Below are 18,756 nucleotides of genomic sequence, written 5' to 3' on the forward strand. Positions count from 1 at the left end.
ATTCGAACAGAACAAAAAACAGGAGGAAAAAAAAACAAGAAAGGAAACGGCGCAAATACGGTGATCATCAAGAAGAGGAAAATCAGAGGCTCGGTGAGGCCCGCCGCCGGTTTCATTCCCAGCAGCGCTTGCACGTTGTACGCATTCACACATCTCTAGTTCATATTTCACGAATAAAACGTTAACTTGAGGTGACAAAGGAATTGCGCAAACTTACCAAAATGACAAGCGAAAGCGTCTGAAATTACATCTCGTGTCGTAATTGGGCCTCCCGTGCACCCATTTTATTTCACTTAAAGCGCCCCCCCCCCCAAACACGCATTATTGATGCGACGCACGCACTGCAAAGATTTACTCTTGCCATCGCATTTTAGCAAACTGACGCACGGTCGTAGTTAGAAGCTTTATCAATCCAAATTGTGCGTTTCTTTCAGGTGCACAAGCATGCGATAGAATGCATTGTGCGGGCTGCCTAGTCGGCCAATTAAAAAGCTGCAATTAGCATTTCAGCTGTCTCACGTGCTAGCGCTGCTGGCAATGAATTCAGTGAGCTTCTATAGAGAAGAAGATATGCCCACGCGCGCGCCTTCCTCAATACACTTACCGCCTTGATAGCATCGCTGGTTATGGGCTTCCCAGTCGTATCAATGGCACCTTCTGACACTATGATTATGTTCAATCTGGAACCCCTGGCTCGGTTCTACACGTAATACACATGGCAAATACTTCGAAAAACATCAACACAAACATCGCGAGTGTCATCAGCAACATGAATTCGATTTCAAAGAACAAAAACACACGGTAATATAAATCAAGCATTTGTTCTTAAAAAATGTGACAGACATGGCTTGACGTTTTTAACGGCAATCTATTCTTTCCCAGGTAATTAAATAATTTTTGAAAGTCCATCTGGCTTCACACACACACATCATCGGTTGTCTCTTGATATGCTTTTTACACCCATAGCAGACGAGGGGTCCGCATGTATGTAGAACTTCTTTCACACCGTACGTAGCCAGCCATGCTAATTGGAGGTGCGAGAATTGTAACGCTCAGCCCATCATCTTGTTCTATACCACACAGATGCATGTAGCAAGCACTGCCTTGGTCCATTTCTCAAGTCTACATATTGCATGTTTTATTATGTATTATGCTTGTTCACACCAGAAAGCATCTGGTCAAATTCCCTTGGCAACGGCGGACTGATCTCTGTCGCTGGATAATCCGTCCCGATCACATTTTCTCCTACAGATTGGTGCCACTTTGGGAAAAAAAGTTCCAAAATGACATTTGGTGTAAATAAAACATTCAACATTTATAATAGCTATTAAGATCTTCTCTTGAAAAGAAGTTTCACGATTTAGATGTTTTCCCATTCTGCTTGAAGCAGGGATATGTTTGTGTGTGTGTGTGCACAAGCCACCCGCGCGTTTTAAGATGCGCTTCTGCGGCCGTCTGGAACGCTCTTCCTTCCCATATCAGGAAGCAACTGGACCTATGGCACTTTTAAATGTAGATTGAAAATGATTTCTTTAGAACTGCTTTTTGTGTTTGGTTTGTTGTCCTTCCCCCCCCACCTCCGATTATTGCGCATGGCTACGTACGGTGAGAAAGAAGTTCAACGTACATTATACACCCACTCAGGGGACTGAGCGTTCTGGGCGCATGGCCTTATGGGATACAGCAGAGGCGAGTTCATGGCTACCCAACTCCAGCCAATAAACCCGCAGCTTGTCAGCAATATTTGAGAACACAAGTGTGTGAAGCCAAGATGACTTACAAAAGCAAACATCTCCAAATAAACAGCAACATTATTTCAACAAGTAAAAAAAAACTGACAAAAATATTAAAACTTTAGTTTAAAAAAAAAATCAAGACATCAATTAAATACTGACATACGTGTTGGAATTTTTTTTTTCAGTTTTAAATGAGAAATATAAAAATAAGGATCGGCTTATAAACAAACAATTCTGGGGACAAACGTGCACCTTGCTTCACGCAAAGAAGACACGAGTTGCAGCTACACTGTCACCTGGGATTGAGGGCACGTGGACGAGGCACAAGCCTCGCGGGTATATCAATGTCTCTATTTGCGCAGAAGTTTTCTAGCAATGGCCAGTGGCATGAGATTAAAACCTGCATTGCGGTAAAATAAGATGGTACGACAGAACTGGAAGATGCCGTCAGGTTAAAGCGAGAATTCGCTAAATCTGTCTCTAAATCCAATTTGAACAATATGCAATGCCGTGGGAATAACACAAAATCGGTGGCAAGATGGTAACTACCTCGCCTGATATACATAAGGTCGTCGTTTCGATCCCATCCCTAATCCCTGTATATTTGGAGTTTTTCATGATCTCCCTGTGGTCGTGTGGATTTTTATCCAGGTCCTTCAATTTTTCCCTCCACATTTAGAAACATGCGTTTAGAGTATTTGGCTACTATAAATTCTATGTTCCTTCGCTATAGCTCAGTGGGCCTTACCTGCTAGCGCACGTGTATCTTAACCTTTTTCCGTTCCAATGGCGTACGTGTACATACGTGTACGTCATAAGTTATTCTTTTGATTCCATTCCGATGATGTACATCATCGCAAAGGAACCGGAACAAAAACTTAATTAAAATAATTTTATCAGTACCAAGGTTCCCTTAGGGCTGAGGGCAATGCGGGAGGGCGTGCGGCACAGTTTGGCATCAGCGATCATAGAGCGCGGTCGTGTCGCTACAGTTCTCTGCGGCGAATACAAAGTCTTTAAAAACAACGGGGCTACGCCTCTGCAAATAAAATTAACGCCAAACCGCTTGCGCATTCCGAGATTCAGCGGTGAACAAGACACCCATCCCGCAACTTGCAGACGTCTCAGAATGTGAAAGGGTTCATTGGCGGCTGTAATTTGCACCGGCACGTATGCTTAAACGGCAGCGTCGTCACGTTTAAGAGGATAACACAGGACGCTTTGGACGAGGCGTACAGAACGCAGGCTCAGGAGCGAGCAGGCGGGGGGGATACCTCGGTGAGCTTCGTGCACATCTTCTCTTCCCAGCCCTCCTCTGGGGGACTCTCCGGGATGAACACCCAGTCAGCGCCGCACGCCAGGGCACTCACCAACGCAAGGTAGCTGGTCACACAGGCGTTGCACCACGTGGGAGGCCAGTTTCATTTACTGAGCTTTTGTTTTTTTTGGTCACAGTCTCTGCATATAACACTCAAGATGGGGTGATGCTCAGAGCGAAAAAGCAGACAGATCGTTGTTGTTGTTGTACTGCCATCTCGTGGCAGCTTCAGAACTGAGCTTGCAAACAAACGTCTTGCGTTCAATGCAATGGGGAAATAAACTGAGATTTCAAATAAATACCTGTGGTGTGCTTTTGATTATTTCATGCATGAAAATTGTTTAGAATAAAATGTTTGTTTTCCCCTGATGTGCTAGATTCCATCTCTTATGTGTCCTCAATCAGTGAAGTCTTGCCAAAAAAATAAAGCGGCAAAAAATATAGCCACCATCCCCATCTAGTGGTGGATCAGAGCCCTGTTAAATTACTTCAGAAGCAGTCCTGTAACATCGTGTTCTCCGACAAGATATAATGCAATGCTCTCTCTCTCTCTCAGAGCATAGTGAATTGAAAAGTCTACGTCTCGAAAGCTGGTGCCCATAGCACACTTGGTTTGTAATTGAAATATTTTCAAGTTAACATTTTACGTAAGTTATCTTAAGCAAACACAAGCTCACATTCATGGTTTTCTACATCACGTAGCAAGTCCAACTGAACAAGCAGCTGAGCTCCAATCCAGCTTATAACTGTGCTAAAACTAATGAGAACGGTAAGATTTGTCCCATGGGATGAACGCCAATGGAAACTTTACGTGCCGTTTTGGCAGACGCAGTATCGCATATTTTGTGCGCGTAGCCGTTTATAATTTAAGAGCGCGCTATTACTAAAATCAACGCCGCTACGAAACAGTGCGCCAGGTGAAGAGTTTTGTAGGGCAAGGAGATCACTCTTTCCATTGCACAGCAGGATTAACCTCGGAAACTGAAGGAATTAGGGAGGATTTAGCCAACGATCCGTCACAGTGAATGTGCTTAACAATGACATCCACGACGGATTATATATATGCAGTAGTCCCTCGGTTAACAGCGACATTGGTTCACGGTGTTTTTTAGGTTAAAGTTTCGCCTCCCATAGAGCCCCATGGTTTCAACTAACGCTAAACTTCTGATTAACGGCGTGTTTACGTTATGCACGGGGGGCGCCAATTTCAGCCAATTTGAGCCCTTGAAGAAAGTGGGGCTGAGCCATGTCCTCAGCTAATCAGCGATGCCCATTTAAGAGCATTTACACCTCGACTGGCTTTGTTTACGTTACGTTTTCTGTTTTAGCGGTGGAAAACAGCTCTCCTGCAGACTCGGCGATTTTGACTTCATTTTTCAACTTAAAAGTGAATTCGATTAACAGTTACTTCGGTTCACGGTAGTTTTCTTGGAACGGATTAAGCACGTTAACCGAGGGGCCACCGTGTACATAGGCTGTTGTTAAGAATATTCCAGGAGGGCAGGAGAGGTGCAGGTTTGTAAAGACAAACCGGGTGTGGAGGGGAGGCAGAGAACGGGAGAGGGGGCTGCGTGCAGAGCCAACTGTCACGTACGGCAGAGGTCGCAAACGGGTTTTGATTCCTTACCCGTACCCGGCCGCACTAGGGTCGCAAACAGGTACCCGTACCCGGCCGGGTACGGGTAGCCGGGTATCAGGTAGGGTACGGGTATCGGGTACCCGGTTGCGACCTCTGACGTACGGATCTCTTATTATTTTCATTGAACAAATGTCACGTACATTTTTTTTTCCTCGCAACAATTTAATTATTGAAACGTTTTGCTTATTATTTTTTGAAAGGCAGTTAAATATACTGTGTTATCTTGGTGTGTTTGTTGTTGTTTTTGCTGCCGTGCCCAATAGTGAAAAAAAGAACTTCGTTCTTTCGTTTCTCAGTCCGCTTGTCCTGGCGAGGGTCACGGCGGCAGCGTGTTGAGTCGTGGCGGTCCAGACCTCCCTTTCCCTGGCGACAGACTCGAGCTTTTCCTGGGGAATTCCCAGGAGTTGCCAGGCCAGTTGAGTGACATAGTCCCGCCAGGGTGTCCTGGGCTGGCCTCGGACTTGTATAATTAAAATAGTTATTACTTATATTGGTAGGAACCTCCTGGTTACACCAGCCCACAGGGGATTATTGCGTCCGTCGTGCAGGGAGGGGCTGGGTGGGGAGGGCCTGGGTGGGGCTGGGTGGGGAGGGGAGGGTGGGGAGGGCCTGGGTGGGGCTGGGTGGGGCTGGGTGGGGAGGGGAGGGTGGGGAGGGGCTGGGTGGGGAGGGTGGAGCTGGGTGGGGGATGGGAGGGGTGGGGCTGGGTGGGGAGGGGCTGGTCACCCTGTGGTGCCCTTATCAAACTCAACGTTTAACCTACTCACGCCGGCTTGTGCCCGCCCTCACAGTCGGGCATATTTTCAGAATACACCACGCCGCCGTTGACCCTGGCCATTGACCGAGCAACCCAACGTTCCTACCAGCTCCCTCCGCAGGAATGTGTTATTTTGAGGAACCTAAAGCTTTACAAAGTAATTTGTCTTGGTGAGGCGTATTAGAGGTAGCATAACGCTATTGTTGAAAGTGGCGAAGGGAGATGTTGGGTAAAGCTGCGAGGCCTTCAACCCCACTCACAGCCTCTTGACTTCAACACGGCCAACATTCTTGGGAGAGTGGTGGCAATTGCCTGGAATTCACTGCATAGGTAGTGTTGGTGGATCATTAACACATCACAATTTTTAAACTTGCAAGCCCATGATGTGGCAGCTGAGAGCAATGTAAGTCTCTGACCCATCCGTACGGATTTTGGGAGAGTTATCCCCTTAAATGCATGGGTTATCTGTAGGTGTTCAGATGTCCTCCCCCATGGATAACCACCCATCAGACATTGGAGATCATCCCAAACAGGATAACCAATGTAAAGGAATCCTGGGGTGCAGTGAGACTTTCCAGGATGAAGGGCGTTAGAAGAAATTTATCAACGTCGGACAGTGGCAGCCAGAGGAGGGATTACACCAAAGTTGACGCGCAACGTGGAGATGGAGTGATACAATCAGCTCGTGTGCGGATTAATTGTTTTATACGTTGATCATTTCACTTACCGTTGTCTACACTATTGTATACTAAAAAAAATACGCTATTTTATTTTCGTCAAGGTAAAGGTATTCACATATTAAAATAAGGTAACATGGTCACACAATGCGTTACTTACCCGCAATGTCGTCCCATAACTTCCAAAACAAATGTCCTCTGATGGCTAGGTTGAGAAAAACAAACAACACAAGCATTAATATCACCAAAGCAATAACTCAGAGAGTGTAAATCGGCCACATAGGCTAACACCGACTGCCACGTGCAATTAAAGAACCACTGTTTCCACATAACTAAACTAAGACATCAATATTGCTTAAATGTCTCCCCTTGCAGTTAACATTCCTATGTGTGTGCCCGGTAACATAAACCGACGGGATGAGGGAACGCCATAGTGGACAAATGTAAACTACCTCGCCTGGTATTCAGGAGGTCATGAGTTCGATCCCAACCCTGACACCTGCCGTATATTTGAAGTTTGCATGTCTCTCCTCCCGTGGTCGTGTGGATTTTTCCCCGGGTCCTCCAGTTTTTCCCTCCACATTTACAAACACGCGTTTATAGTATTTGGCTGCTATGAATTTCCACGTGACAAGCCACTTCGTTGACCTACAATTTGTTGCCAGGTCGCTTGTGAAAAAGAGCTAGTGGGCCTTACCTTGTAAAACATTTTTTTTTCTAGTTTTCAACTTAGTCCCATGTATATATAAGCTAATTTTATTTTTACTCAGTCCATGGACAATTTATATTCAATGTTGCAGATTATATCCTGTAAAGTGGCACTATAGAAAAAAAAATTAAGCAAACAAGTCTACTCCATTTACTTTTACGTAAAGATTATTTGTATTGCCATGTTAAGGTAGGTGGAACGATAGCTTGGCGGTCAATCTGTCTAATATCAAAGGGTCGCAAGCAAGTACCGCTTTATATTCATTTCCACAGTGGAATTCTATCTATCGATGGTAATTACTGTTGGGCTGATAAGTGAAAGCTCCACATAATGAGATGGTAATTATGAACAGCGCTATAAATAACTGGTTTTATATCCTTACGGCTTAATGCTGGAGCATACATTTGAAATTACCTTTAACTGGAGTGGATCAAGAGCATTATTGTTTGCTGGGTAAATCCAGGTGATGTTCACTTGAATCCAACACGTATACAATTCCCAGAGAGCCTAAGCTATACTGAGACTGCATAAAATAACAAAAACTACAAAATCAGAACATCCAAGAATGTAACGTCTCTTTTAGAGTATTCATGTCAGATTTTGGAGAGAAAATAAACGACTTGCTTTAGCCTATGTTGCATGTACGTATGTAATGTTGAACTTCTTCTGCACCGTACGTAGCCAATCGCGCTAATCGGAGGTGCGGGGAAAGGACAACAAACTGAACGTAAAGAAATGAAATTAACTACCATTGGAACCACGTTTGCCAGTAAAAAATATGATAATTGTTTTTTTACCCTTCCATCTGGCAACAAAACTGACACCTTTTTTACAAGGAGTCATGTTTGCAAAGAACCACAATACCTGCAGTCATAATGGACCAGATCTAGTCCAACCCATGTGAGACTAGGCTCTAAGGAAAGCTGTCTCGGGTGTGGACCAATCAACTTCAAGGACAGTGCACATTATCAGAGTTATGTTTTTTTGTTGTTTGCATTATGACTGCAGGTATTGTGGTCTATGCAAACATGACTCCTTGTAAAAAAGGTGTCAGTCTTGTTGCCAGATGGAAGGGTAAAAAACCAATTATCAAATGAATTTTAATCGAGTTGGCTTCCTAATATCGGAAAGGGAAGAGCGTTCCAGACAGACGCGAGAAGCGCGAACCAACAGACACGTGCACGCACGGAGGGGAGGGCATTGCGCAATACCTCTGAGCCGTGGTCATGATGGCGTCCACAACCTCGATGATGCGGTGCAGCGCCGAGTCGGTGCCGATGGTCATGTCGGTGCCGCAGAAGTCATTGTCGATGGAGCCCACCATGCCCACGATGTTGAGATGCGAATACTTTTCCGCGACATCGTTCGAGATCTTGCCTGCAACGACGATAACATTAACAGCGAGCACACTTTCTATTCGTGCTATTCTTGATTGGAAAAAAATATATTTCTTTGGAACTGCTTTTTGTGTTTAGTTCGCTGTCATTCCCCCCCCCCCCCGCACCTCCAATTAGCACGGTTGGCTGTGTACGGTTTGAAATAAGTTCAACATACATACATTCTAACAGCACAAAACACCATCACTAAGGTGCTATGTTTCACGGACGGGTATAGAGTCTGCCAGTAGGGGGTGTTGCCGGCACACAAGGCCTCCAGTTTTTTATGTCACGGGATCTTTAATATCCACCGTGGAGCTGACGGCGAATATTTTTTTGGTGAATACTCCCACAGTATTAACCAGGGCGCCCACCGGGCTCTAACCACGATCCTCTGTAATAAGAAAAAATAATTCTGAGATCAACGAGATAAGTTCACGTGGAGGAACAAGATGGATGGTAGCAGCACAGACGACTGAACACTGGCGACGTCGTGTGGAGGCCTTCATCCAGCAGTGGACTGACGACGGCTGATGGTGATGGTGATGATGATAGTGAACGGACCGGTGAGAGGATGAGGAGGCTCACCCTGCTTGACGAGCTCCTGCAACAGGCCGCTCCACTCCTCGCGGAAGATGTTGGCGCCCGTCAGGCTGCCGTCGCCACCAATCACGCACAGGTTGGAGATTCCGCGCTGCACGAGGTGGAACGCCGCCGCGAGACGGCCATCGCGTGTGCGGAACTCCTTGCAGCGCGCGCTGCCAATCACGGTGCCACCCTGCATCCACACATACACATGGAAGCCTCGCTCAATATTCACTCGGCACGGTGCCACCTTAAGTCCACACACACACACGGAAGTCTCGCTCAATATTCACTCGGTACGGTGCCGCCCTGCATCCACACACACACACACACGGAAGCCTCGCTCAATATTCACTCGGCACGGTGCCACCTTGGGTCCACACACACACACAGAAGCCTCGCTCAATATTCACTCGGTACGGTGCCGCCCTGCGTCGAAGCACACACACACACGGAAGCCTCGCTCAATATTCACTCGGCACGGTGCCACCTTAAGTCCACACACACACACACACGGAAGCCTCGCTCAATATTCACTCGGTACGGTGCCGCCCTGCGTCGAAGCACACACACACACGGAAGCCTCGCTCAATATTCACTCGGCACGGTGCCACCTTAAGTCCACACACACACACGGAAGTCTCGCTCAATATTCACTCGGTACGGTGCCGCCCTGCGTCCACACACACACACGGAAGCCTCGCTCAATATTCACTCGGTACGGTGCCACCTTAAGTCCACACACACACACGGAAGTCTCGCTCAATATTCACTCAGCACGGTGCCGCCCTGCGTCCACACACACACACACACACACGGAAGCCTCGCTCAATATTCACTCAGCACGGTGCCGCCCTGCGTCCACACACACACGGAAGCCTCGCTCAATATTCACTCAGCACGGTGCCGCCCTGCGTCCACACACACACACACACGGAAGCCTCGCTCAATATTCACTCAGCACGGTGCCGCCCTGCGTCCACACACACACGGAAGCCTCGCTCAATATTCACTCAGCACGGTGCCGCCCTGCGTCCACACACACACGGAAGCCTCGCTCAATATTCACTCAGCACGGTGCCACCTTGGGTCCACACATACACACGGAAGCCTCGCTCAATATTCACTCGGCACGGTGCCGCATAGTTCTCATTTTAGGTTGAGTTTAGCTACAGGATTTCCAAACCAGATACCAATCGTCACTAGTGTGCAGGAATTTAACCCAGGTCAATGGGATTGTGACGTTGCATGCCGACTACTCAGCCATCTGTTCCCATGTACGGCAAGTCCTCACTTAACACGTGGCGTTCACCATGTTTCTATTGATATTATACATTTATTATATTGTCAGTATCTTTTTGTATTAATACCCATTGTTTTAATATTCTAATGTACGTTTTTTTTTCGATGCTATTAGAACGAATTAAACCTTTAACATGTATTTCCTATACTTGCTTAACGACCAAATCACTTAACGACCAATTACCATTGTTAAGTAGGGGTTCTAATGTATACCGTTCGTATGTGGGAGGATATTATGGTTACCAAAAAAGCTCCAGGCATAATTACAATAAACCAACACTCTACTAAACGATTTTTATTATGCCAGTTAAGGCCTACTGAGATATTTAGCTCTTTTTTAGAAGCAACCTGGCCACAAAGCTGAACAAAGCGGGCTTATCATGTGGAAATTTACGGCAGCCAAACACTATAAACGCATGTTGACCCGAATAAAAACCCATGCGACTATGAAGAGAACGTGCAAAATTCCAAATATACAGGCATCAGGGTCGGGATTGAGCCCACGACCTCCTGCATGCCAGGCAAGGGAGATAACATCTCGCCACTCAAGAACTGCACAGACTCTCCAATGATTGTCAAAATTCACCTGCTGCTCTACCTCCAGCATGCCCCTCCCCCACCCCTCTAGCGTGCAAGTGAACGTCTTCGCGCACAGTCTCGGCGCAACGCACGAACCCAGGGGTCGGGAACCTGTGGCTGCTGCTTCGTGACGTCGTCTATTAAGGGATCACCGTCTCGCATAAACATAGCTCCTGAAATATTGAATTTGTTACCGAATTCGAGCAAAATGGCTGTTCTTGTTATGATTGGTCAATTGCCGACCCCTGCACGAACCCCACCGTATCTACTGGACTATTTTTGCCGGTATCAAAATTAAACCGGTTTTACCCTTCCCAATAATTACACTGGTCAACAAAAAAATTAAAAAAATTCTGTCCTGGACTTTTGCAGCTGTTCTAGACTAATAATTTTGGGGTGCTGATTCCAAATCTGATCTCAGATTTGCTCTATCACATCTCATTTTTATGCTATCGGCATACCCCATTTTCATTGACTTTACCCGAAATTAACTCTGTTACTTATGATTGCAAGTTGTTGCGAGTCAGTGACTGCTTTAGTGTTAAAATATGGTGCTGTATTTTTAGGATAGTGTGTTTATAATATCATTTTATGTAGATATCCACATTTATTTAATTTTTTTCTGCACAGACTCTCCAATGATTGTCAAAATTCACCTGCTGCTCTACCTCCAGCATGCCCCTCCCCCACCCCTCTAGCGTGCAAGTGAACGTCTTCGCGCACAGTCTCGGCGCAACGCACGAACCCAGGGGTCGGGAACCTGTGGCTGCTGCTTCGTGACGTCGTCTATTAAGGGATCACCGTCTCGCATAAACATAGCTCCTGAAATATTGAATTTGTTACCGAATTCGAGCAAAATGGCTGTTCTTGTTATGATTGGTCAATTGCCGACCCCTGCACGAACCCCACCGTATCTACTGGACTATTTTTGCCGGTATCAAAATTAAACCGGTTTTACCCTTCCCAATAATTACACTGGTCAACAAAAAAATTAAAAAAATTCTGTCCTGGACTTTTGCAGCTGTTCTAGACTAATAATTTTGGGGTGCTGATTCCAAATCTGATCTCAGATTTGCTCTATCACATCTCATTTTTATGCTATCGGCATACCCCATTTTCATTGACTTTACCCGAAATTAACTCTGTTACTTATGATTGCAAGTTGTTGCGAGTCAGTGACTGCTTTAGTGTTAAAATATGGTGCTGTATTTTTAGGATAGTGTGTTTATAATATCATTTTATGTAGATATCCACATTTATTTAATTTTTTTCTTCTGCAGTTTTTATTGAAAATGCAATATTTTATATCTCTAAAAACCTGATGTGATAGACAAAAACTGATGCCAGATTTGGAATCAGCACCCCAAAATTACTTTAGAGCCGTTGGAATACCTTATGCCAGAAAAAGTGTGTTGACCAGTGTAATACAAGCGTTAAGATGCTCATACACCAAATAGACACCTATCGCAAGGCATCAAGTCTCCATTGACCACACATGATTGTGTAACACATGCAAACAAGCATGCTTCGATAATTACGTATACACCGTCTTCGAAACCGATTGGCCTACACCAGAGACAGCCTCATGTATGGCCTCGTCTCACCTGCGTTAGACCAGAGAACGCCAAAAAAGGTGAACAGCACAAAGGCAATGCCAATATCAAAGCATCAATATCTGGGGTGGAGCAGGTATCCATGAGACCCTGTTTGCCGGTTTATCAAAATTATGAAATAAGAATAGGCTTTGAACATTCCAACACCATCCGTATTGCCGCCGGAAAGGGTAAAGCCTTTTCCTTTTTCCCATAAGCCCACTGTGAGGCACAGATGGCAGGCACGCATCACAGACACTGCACTCTGCACCGATACAAAGGGCACTGAAATGAAGCAAAAGGAGGGAACAGCATCGAAAAAATGGGCAAGAGAAGAAATAGAACATAATTATAACTCATAATAATTTTTTATTTATTAACTAAATATTTTGTATTTTACCAGGTAAAGCCCACTGAGCTGTATAGATATTTTTCAGAGGCGACCCAGCCGCAAATGATAGGTCAATGAAGTGGCTTGTCATGTGGACATTTATTTTGCTATATTGCCACTTTACAGGAAACAATCTGCAAAATTCAAAATAAATTGTCCAAGGACTGGGTAACAATGAAACGAGTTTATAGCTACACGGGACTAACTCAACAACTATAAAAATATATATTTTACCAGGTAAGGTCCACTGAGCGATACAGCTCGTTTTCTGAGGCGACGTGGCCACAAATCATAGCTCAACGAAGCGGCATAAGATCATATTGAAATGTATAGTAGCAGCCAAATACTCTCATTACATGTTGATTGTAAATGTGGTGGGAAAAACCGGAACACCTGGAGAAAAATCCACACGCCCACGGAGAGAACATGCAAACTCCAAATATACAGGCATCGGGGTCGGGATTGAACCCATGACCTCTTGTATATCAGGCGAGGGATTTAAAGTCTCGCCACTGTGGCGCCCTATGCTTGTCTACCCAGGAGAGCCTCACCGAGATTCATGACTATTTTTCATGAGGGTTCTGCCATTTTTTTGCAGTAGGGGGCGACGAAAACTATGCACAGGATTATACAAATCGAGTAACTTGCGGTGTCATTCCCCAAACTTGGACCCTGACGCTGGCACACAATAGCCACGGGATCTTTAAACGTCCACTATGAAGGCAAACGGTGCGTGATGTTGTACGGTAAATGTTGAACCTCTTTCACACCGTACGTAGCCAACCGCGCTAAACGGAGGTGCGAACCCCTGCAACAAGCAGTGAACGCGCTACCGTGGGGCCAATCACACATTGCCATCGTTGTATGAACCCTGCATGTGCCGCGTGAGTCGTGGGGGTTGTTTTGACCATACTTCCCCACATTGAGAATAGGTTTTCCCCTTTTTTCTGGCAACAAAACAGCTGTGTTAAGATGCTAAAACACCAAACTGAAACATTTTACAAGGAATCATGTCTGCATTAACCACAATACTTGTGGTCAGAACGCAAACAAAAACACTGATAATAAATGCATTGTCTTTGAAACTGATTGGTCCACACCGGAGACAGCTTTCTTTTGAGCCTCGTCTCAAATGGTGTTAGACCAGAGGCTCGAAAGAAAGCTATCTCTCGTGTGGACCAATCAGTTTCAAGCACAATGCATTATATACTATCAGAGTATGTTTTTTGTTTGCATTCTGACCACAAGCATTGTGGTTAATGTAGACATGATTGCTTGTAAAAGGTTTCAGTTTGGTGTTTTAACATCTTAACACAGCTGTTTAGTTGCCAGAAAAATGGGGAAAACCTATTCTCATATTTTGGTACTGGCAAAGGAGGTCCCATGATGTTCACCACATTGGTCAATGCTGGTTGATGAAAGGTGGTGGGGCGGAACGGTGGAGGAGAGGCAAGATGAGTTTAAATATCACTCCCCTACTTATATTAGCCCCGGCCAGAAATTGATTTCAGGTCTCCAGATTCAAAACTCGTTGAGCTAACCTCTGTGTCACCAATGCTAATAAAAGTCTAGACAGACAGAAATAAAACAAAACCTTGTGCCAGAAGAGCTATTAGCAATGAGCCCTCTAGCCATGTGCATAGGTGGAGCCAAATCAATGCATCTGGCACCCTGCACAAAGTATTACCGCAGCAGGTGGCATGTACAACCCCGGAGATGGCACATAGTTTGCTAACAGAATAATCAATGGGCACGCTTTACCTGACACAGAAGGAAATGGAAGCTGATTCACAACCAATCCAACTCTGCACTTGGCAGCAGTGTGACAGCGGGCAATTGCATAAACCTCGCCAAGAACAAATTTTATCTTTTGGCGGCCAAGAGCGCTTTTCAATTTCTGGAAAAGTAAGGCTGAGGAGCGTATGACTGTTAAAGCGCATACCAACAACAAAAATAATAATATTCTCCTGCCCTCTGAACAGTCAGAGCAACTATGACTTTATTTGTAAATTAGCACGCTAAACGCACCGGGCACTGCTTGGACACCGCATTGTTAGCTGTGAGTACCAAACAAATACAATATGCTCACCGCATCTGCCTATTAATTGTCCCATATGTGAACTTATGCAAAAACCAGTATCGCATAATTTCGGCAGAATTCACAATTACCAGTAACCTAATGTTATGGTGGCGCCATCCATCTTAGGGAAATTACCTGGTGTATAAACTTTGTTCTTGCCAAATTCTGTCAATTGGCAATCCAATAAAAAATAAATATACAGCAGTTGTTTAACCTGATGCGATAATTCATGTGTTTCCCTTGCGTGATGAGCACGTAGGCCGCGTGACAATTACCGATGATCACAAACAGCACCGTAGGCAACATTGCCAGCAGCAAATGCACACGAGTGAGACGGGGATGTGTTCCCAACTGCCTTCTTTTCGCTGGCTACATATGTACAACATGGCTTAGAAGGATCACTGCTTGATTGGAGAATAAATGTGCAGTCACCCTGTCCCCATGATGCTAACACGGTTTCTTGGAAGTAATAAAAAAAAGCATTCAAACAGATCCCATGTGCCGAGTGGGAAAGAATGATTCACACCCCTAAAGGTAATGCATTTTGGGAAATGCAACACAACCACCATGAACTGTAAACCTTGTGAAATGCAAAGATAAGCCCATCGCGGATGTACACGTGAGTTTTGCATTATTTTTTTCAAAACAGTCATAGTGATGGGTGCGAAACTATTGATACAAAGGTAATTACAATACGTGCATAAATATTGATTTAAACGAGAACATTACTTCTTCTCTGACATTGTGATGCAAAGTGCGAGATGAAATTTAAACCCATGAAATATGTTTTACAAGAACGCTTCACTCGCTATAATATACACCGAACTGCGCATACACGAATTGCATTCCAACTACTCTTTATTGCCCTCGTCAAAATTAACTCCCATCATCTTGACTTAAGCCGAATGACATTAAAGTACTGTAAACCAAACTCCTCTCAGTGAATAGATAATTGTTTTTTCTTTGTCATTAAGTATGTGCTCTCTTGCATATGGCAAGAATAGGTACGCGATTAAACATGATCAGTTATCGCCGAGTTCACAAGCGTTTAAACAGACCCGGCGTAACGATTTGAATAGCCACGTTCATTATTCGAACAGTGTCCTTGAGCGGCACGCAAGAAGGGCAATGGAGGCTCTTACGGTTCTGTTCCTGAGAGACAGCGTCATCGATTGCTGTTTTCATGACAACAAAACGCAGCCTACATTGCCTCCACGGCGATGAATAAGGTACCTCGATAAAGATCGGCTCCGTTTTGCTCAGATGAGGCGAAATGCCAGCGGGCAGAGCTTTAAGTAGGATATTGTAATCTCAGATAATTCCCGAGCAAATACTAAATGAGTGGGTATACGAATACTCGAATGAGCATCGTCTGGGACTCATCTCTGCTGGGAGGGTACCAAGGCAAGGAGGTGGGGGATGAGCTCCCTCATGGTTGAGACCACTTTTACTGGACATCTGTGAAAAAGAGCTTTAAAGATCATCGGATTCGTCCAGTATAAATAAATATATCATGATTTCACAGTTGCTTTCCCACAAAGAGGTACTTATCTTAAGGACCGTACAAGAATAATGAGCTGAATCAAACCCCACAGACCTTCCAATAATTTCCTTCACTTCAACTTTAATTGATATTCAATGTGACAACTATCAACTCAATGCCCTTCACAAGATTACAATCGGTAAGGTTACAGGTTGACCAATACACCATGAAGTCACGAAGCAATGCTACGTGACAGATACCGGTACAAGACAAACCACAAAATGTGAATGCGTTCAAAACGATAATGGTGAGGATGCAGTAATACGGCTTTGGTAAGCGCACTTAGAAATGTCAAATAAATTACCAGTTGAAGGATGCTTGAGACACTCTCCCAGTTTGCTTCTTCGATGTGGTCTCCTCCATCCACCATCCCTTGATAACCCTGAACAACGTGGGGGGGGGGGGGGGGACCCACAAACGTTCAACGCAAAGACGTTAGTGAAAAAAAAAACCTACGCACAACAATACAAAAAACATCGCTCATCCTCTGTGACTTGGCCCGGCATTTCATTGGCACGCGTGCTCACGACCACTCATTAGCACAATGATGACGCTTCTGATTTCGCTTGAAGACTTGTATAACATTCCTTATTTTACCTGAAGTACCTTGAGAACACATATATGTATGCATACGAGGTGATAATGCTTCAAATATTTGTATGGATAGGTCCGCAACATACTTGCTGTACTTTCAACAGACTGCTCACTTTTAAACCGTGTAGGTGGGTGTCCCATACTCTCTCCGATGTTTGCACAATCGTACAGTCCTCACAGCGAGCAGCTAATGCCCTTCAGAAAAACCACTCTCTCTTAGCTTGCGCTTGCAAAACACTAAATCATTCATCTGAATTGGAGCGGATGTGCTTTTCAACTAAGTGGGCAGAAGGAGCCACAGACAGAGATACAAAAAAATCCCTGACTTCTGCAGAGTCTGTGAAGACTGGGAAGGTCAGCAACAGTCCATGGGGACTCCAGAAGACGAGTTATTTCTGCATACCAGGGTCAAAACTCGTTCTTCATTGCGGATTCAGCTCATAACCTGTGTCGAGATCTCTCACTCTGTGGCAGACACGAAGAGCTTTTACTGCACCTGTATTCCTCACTGTAATATTCATCCACTCACCCGAACAAACGATGATGCTAAATACAACTGCATTTAAAAATGTGATTTGTAACTTTCATCCTTGCCCGTGTATCGACAGTTCAATTGAAATGTGCAATTTTATTGCGTGACTGTGCATTGTCTTGGTGTGGTCTGGGACTGTTTCTGCTGTTGTCTTCCTGCCTTGCCCAAGCTTTGGGAATTGGTTTACTTATGCAATATCTAACTTTGATCTATTTGACGTATTTATTTTTTGTGATTTGCTTTGCTTCCCTATACTTTGCACTCCGATCGTTGTTTTTTTGTCTTCTTTGTTATTGTAACTTTTCTGACCTGCCCCTCCTGGACATCTGTGAAGAAGAGCTCCATAGCTCATCAGATTACGAGAGGACAAAATAAAGATTCTGATCGGAAAGATTCTGAGTTGGATTGCCAAGAGGAGATTCCACACACATTTCACACATTTGCTGCATGAATGGAAACGAGGCATAATGGGTGAATGGCAGGTTGAGAGGAGAGTGACCCAATGTAGTGTAAAAGCCATTCATAATCATCTTAATCATCATACTGTACCATAACCTATCCTCTGCTTGTAATGACAGGTTGAGATGAGTGACCCAATGTAGTCTAAAAGCCATTCATAATCATCTTAACCATCATCATAATCTGCCATGATTTATCCACTGCTGGATGAAGGCCTGTCACCATCTGCGGTTGTAGTAGTACTCAAATTTGCATGCGCAATCATCTGTGGATTGTAGTCTTTTTTGCTATGAAACACCCACTCCAGCGTGATTCAGCGTTAGTCACACATCCCAGCAGTGTGACAAACCAACGGTCAGGAGGTCCCAATTTCCATAAGCTACGTGCGCCACATATTCAGCAGCATTTTTCCTTTCAAGCATATATTCTTCTTATTATTTTGTTGCTCATATGAGTGGAATGACTTTTTTTTTCAGGAAGGGTCCTGCCAAAATTTCCGTAGTATGGGGGGGGGGAGATGTTACTGTGTGTGATCCCAACTGAGTAATTTGCAGATAACTTTTCAGCAGATTGAGATGTTTGTCCAACCTCGGTTACACTGTGGGTCTGGTTTTATTTCAGTTAAGGGAGGAAATCGGAGAACCCAGAAGAAACCAATGTGGACGGAGGGGGGGGGAAATACACAGATAGGCATCCAAGTAGGGAAGCAAAGGCACATATACGCAGATGCACTCTGAGATGACCAATTACGTTTATCTGCCAGGCTTTTTGGTCGCTACTAGAATGACAACATTTTAAATGTGAAAGACATCATAGCTTTGCGGTAGCAGACTGCCAGCAAAACGAACCTGCATTGAGTGGAGCACGTGGCTTATGGAGATTGGATC

The 18,756-nt window shown here is 44.7% G+C and overlaps 1 protein-coding gene across 1 annotated transcript in view; it reads right to left on the reverse strand.

The window, feature by feature from the left end:
* Positions 1–18,756, reverse strand: part of LOC133345866 (ATP-dependent 6-phosphofructokinase, platelet type-like) — a 74,408-nt gene that overhangs the window by 37,051 nt on the left and 18,601 nt on the right. Inside the window, 6 exon segments of the mRNA XM_061556917.1 lie at positions 605–700; positions 3,011–3,119; positions 6,288–6,332; positions 8,048–8,213; positions 8,801–8,990; positions 16,589–16,666. Coding sequence (XP_061412901.1) covers positions 605–700; positions 3,011–3,119; positions 6,288–6,332; positions 8,048–8,213; positions 8,801–8,990; positions 16,589–16,666 — 684 coding nt within the window.

Source organism: Lethenteron reissneri, chromosome 23 (assembly GCF_015708825.2).
Source record: "Lethenteron reissneri isolate LAM-NWPU_2019-01 chromosome 23, ASM1570882v1, whole genome shotgun sequence".
NCBI classification, from domain to species: domain Eukaryota; kingdom Metazoa; phylum Chordata; class Hyperoartia; order Petromyzontiformes; family Petromyzontidae; genus Lethenteron; species Lethenteron reissneri.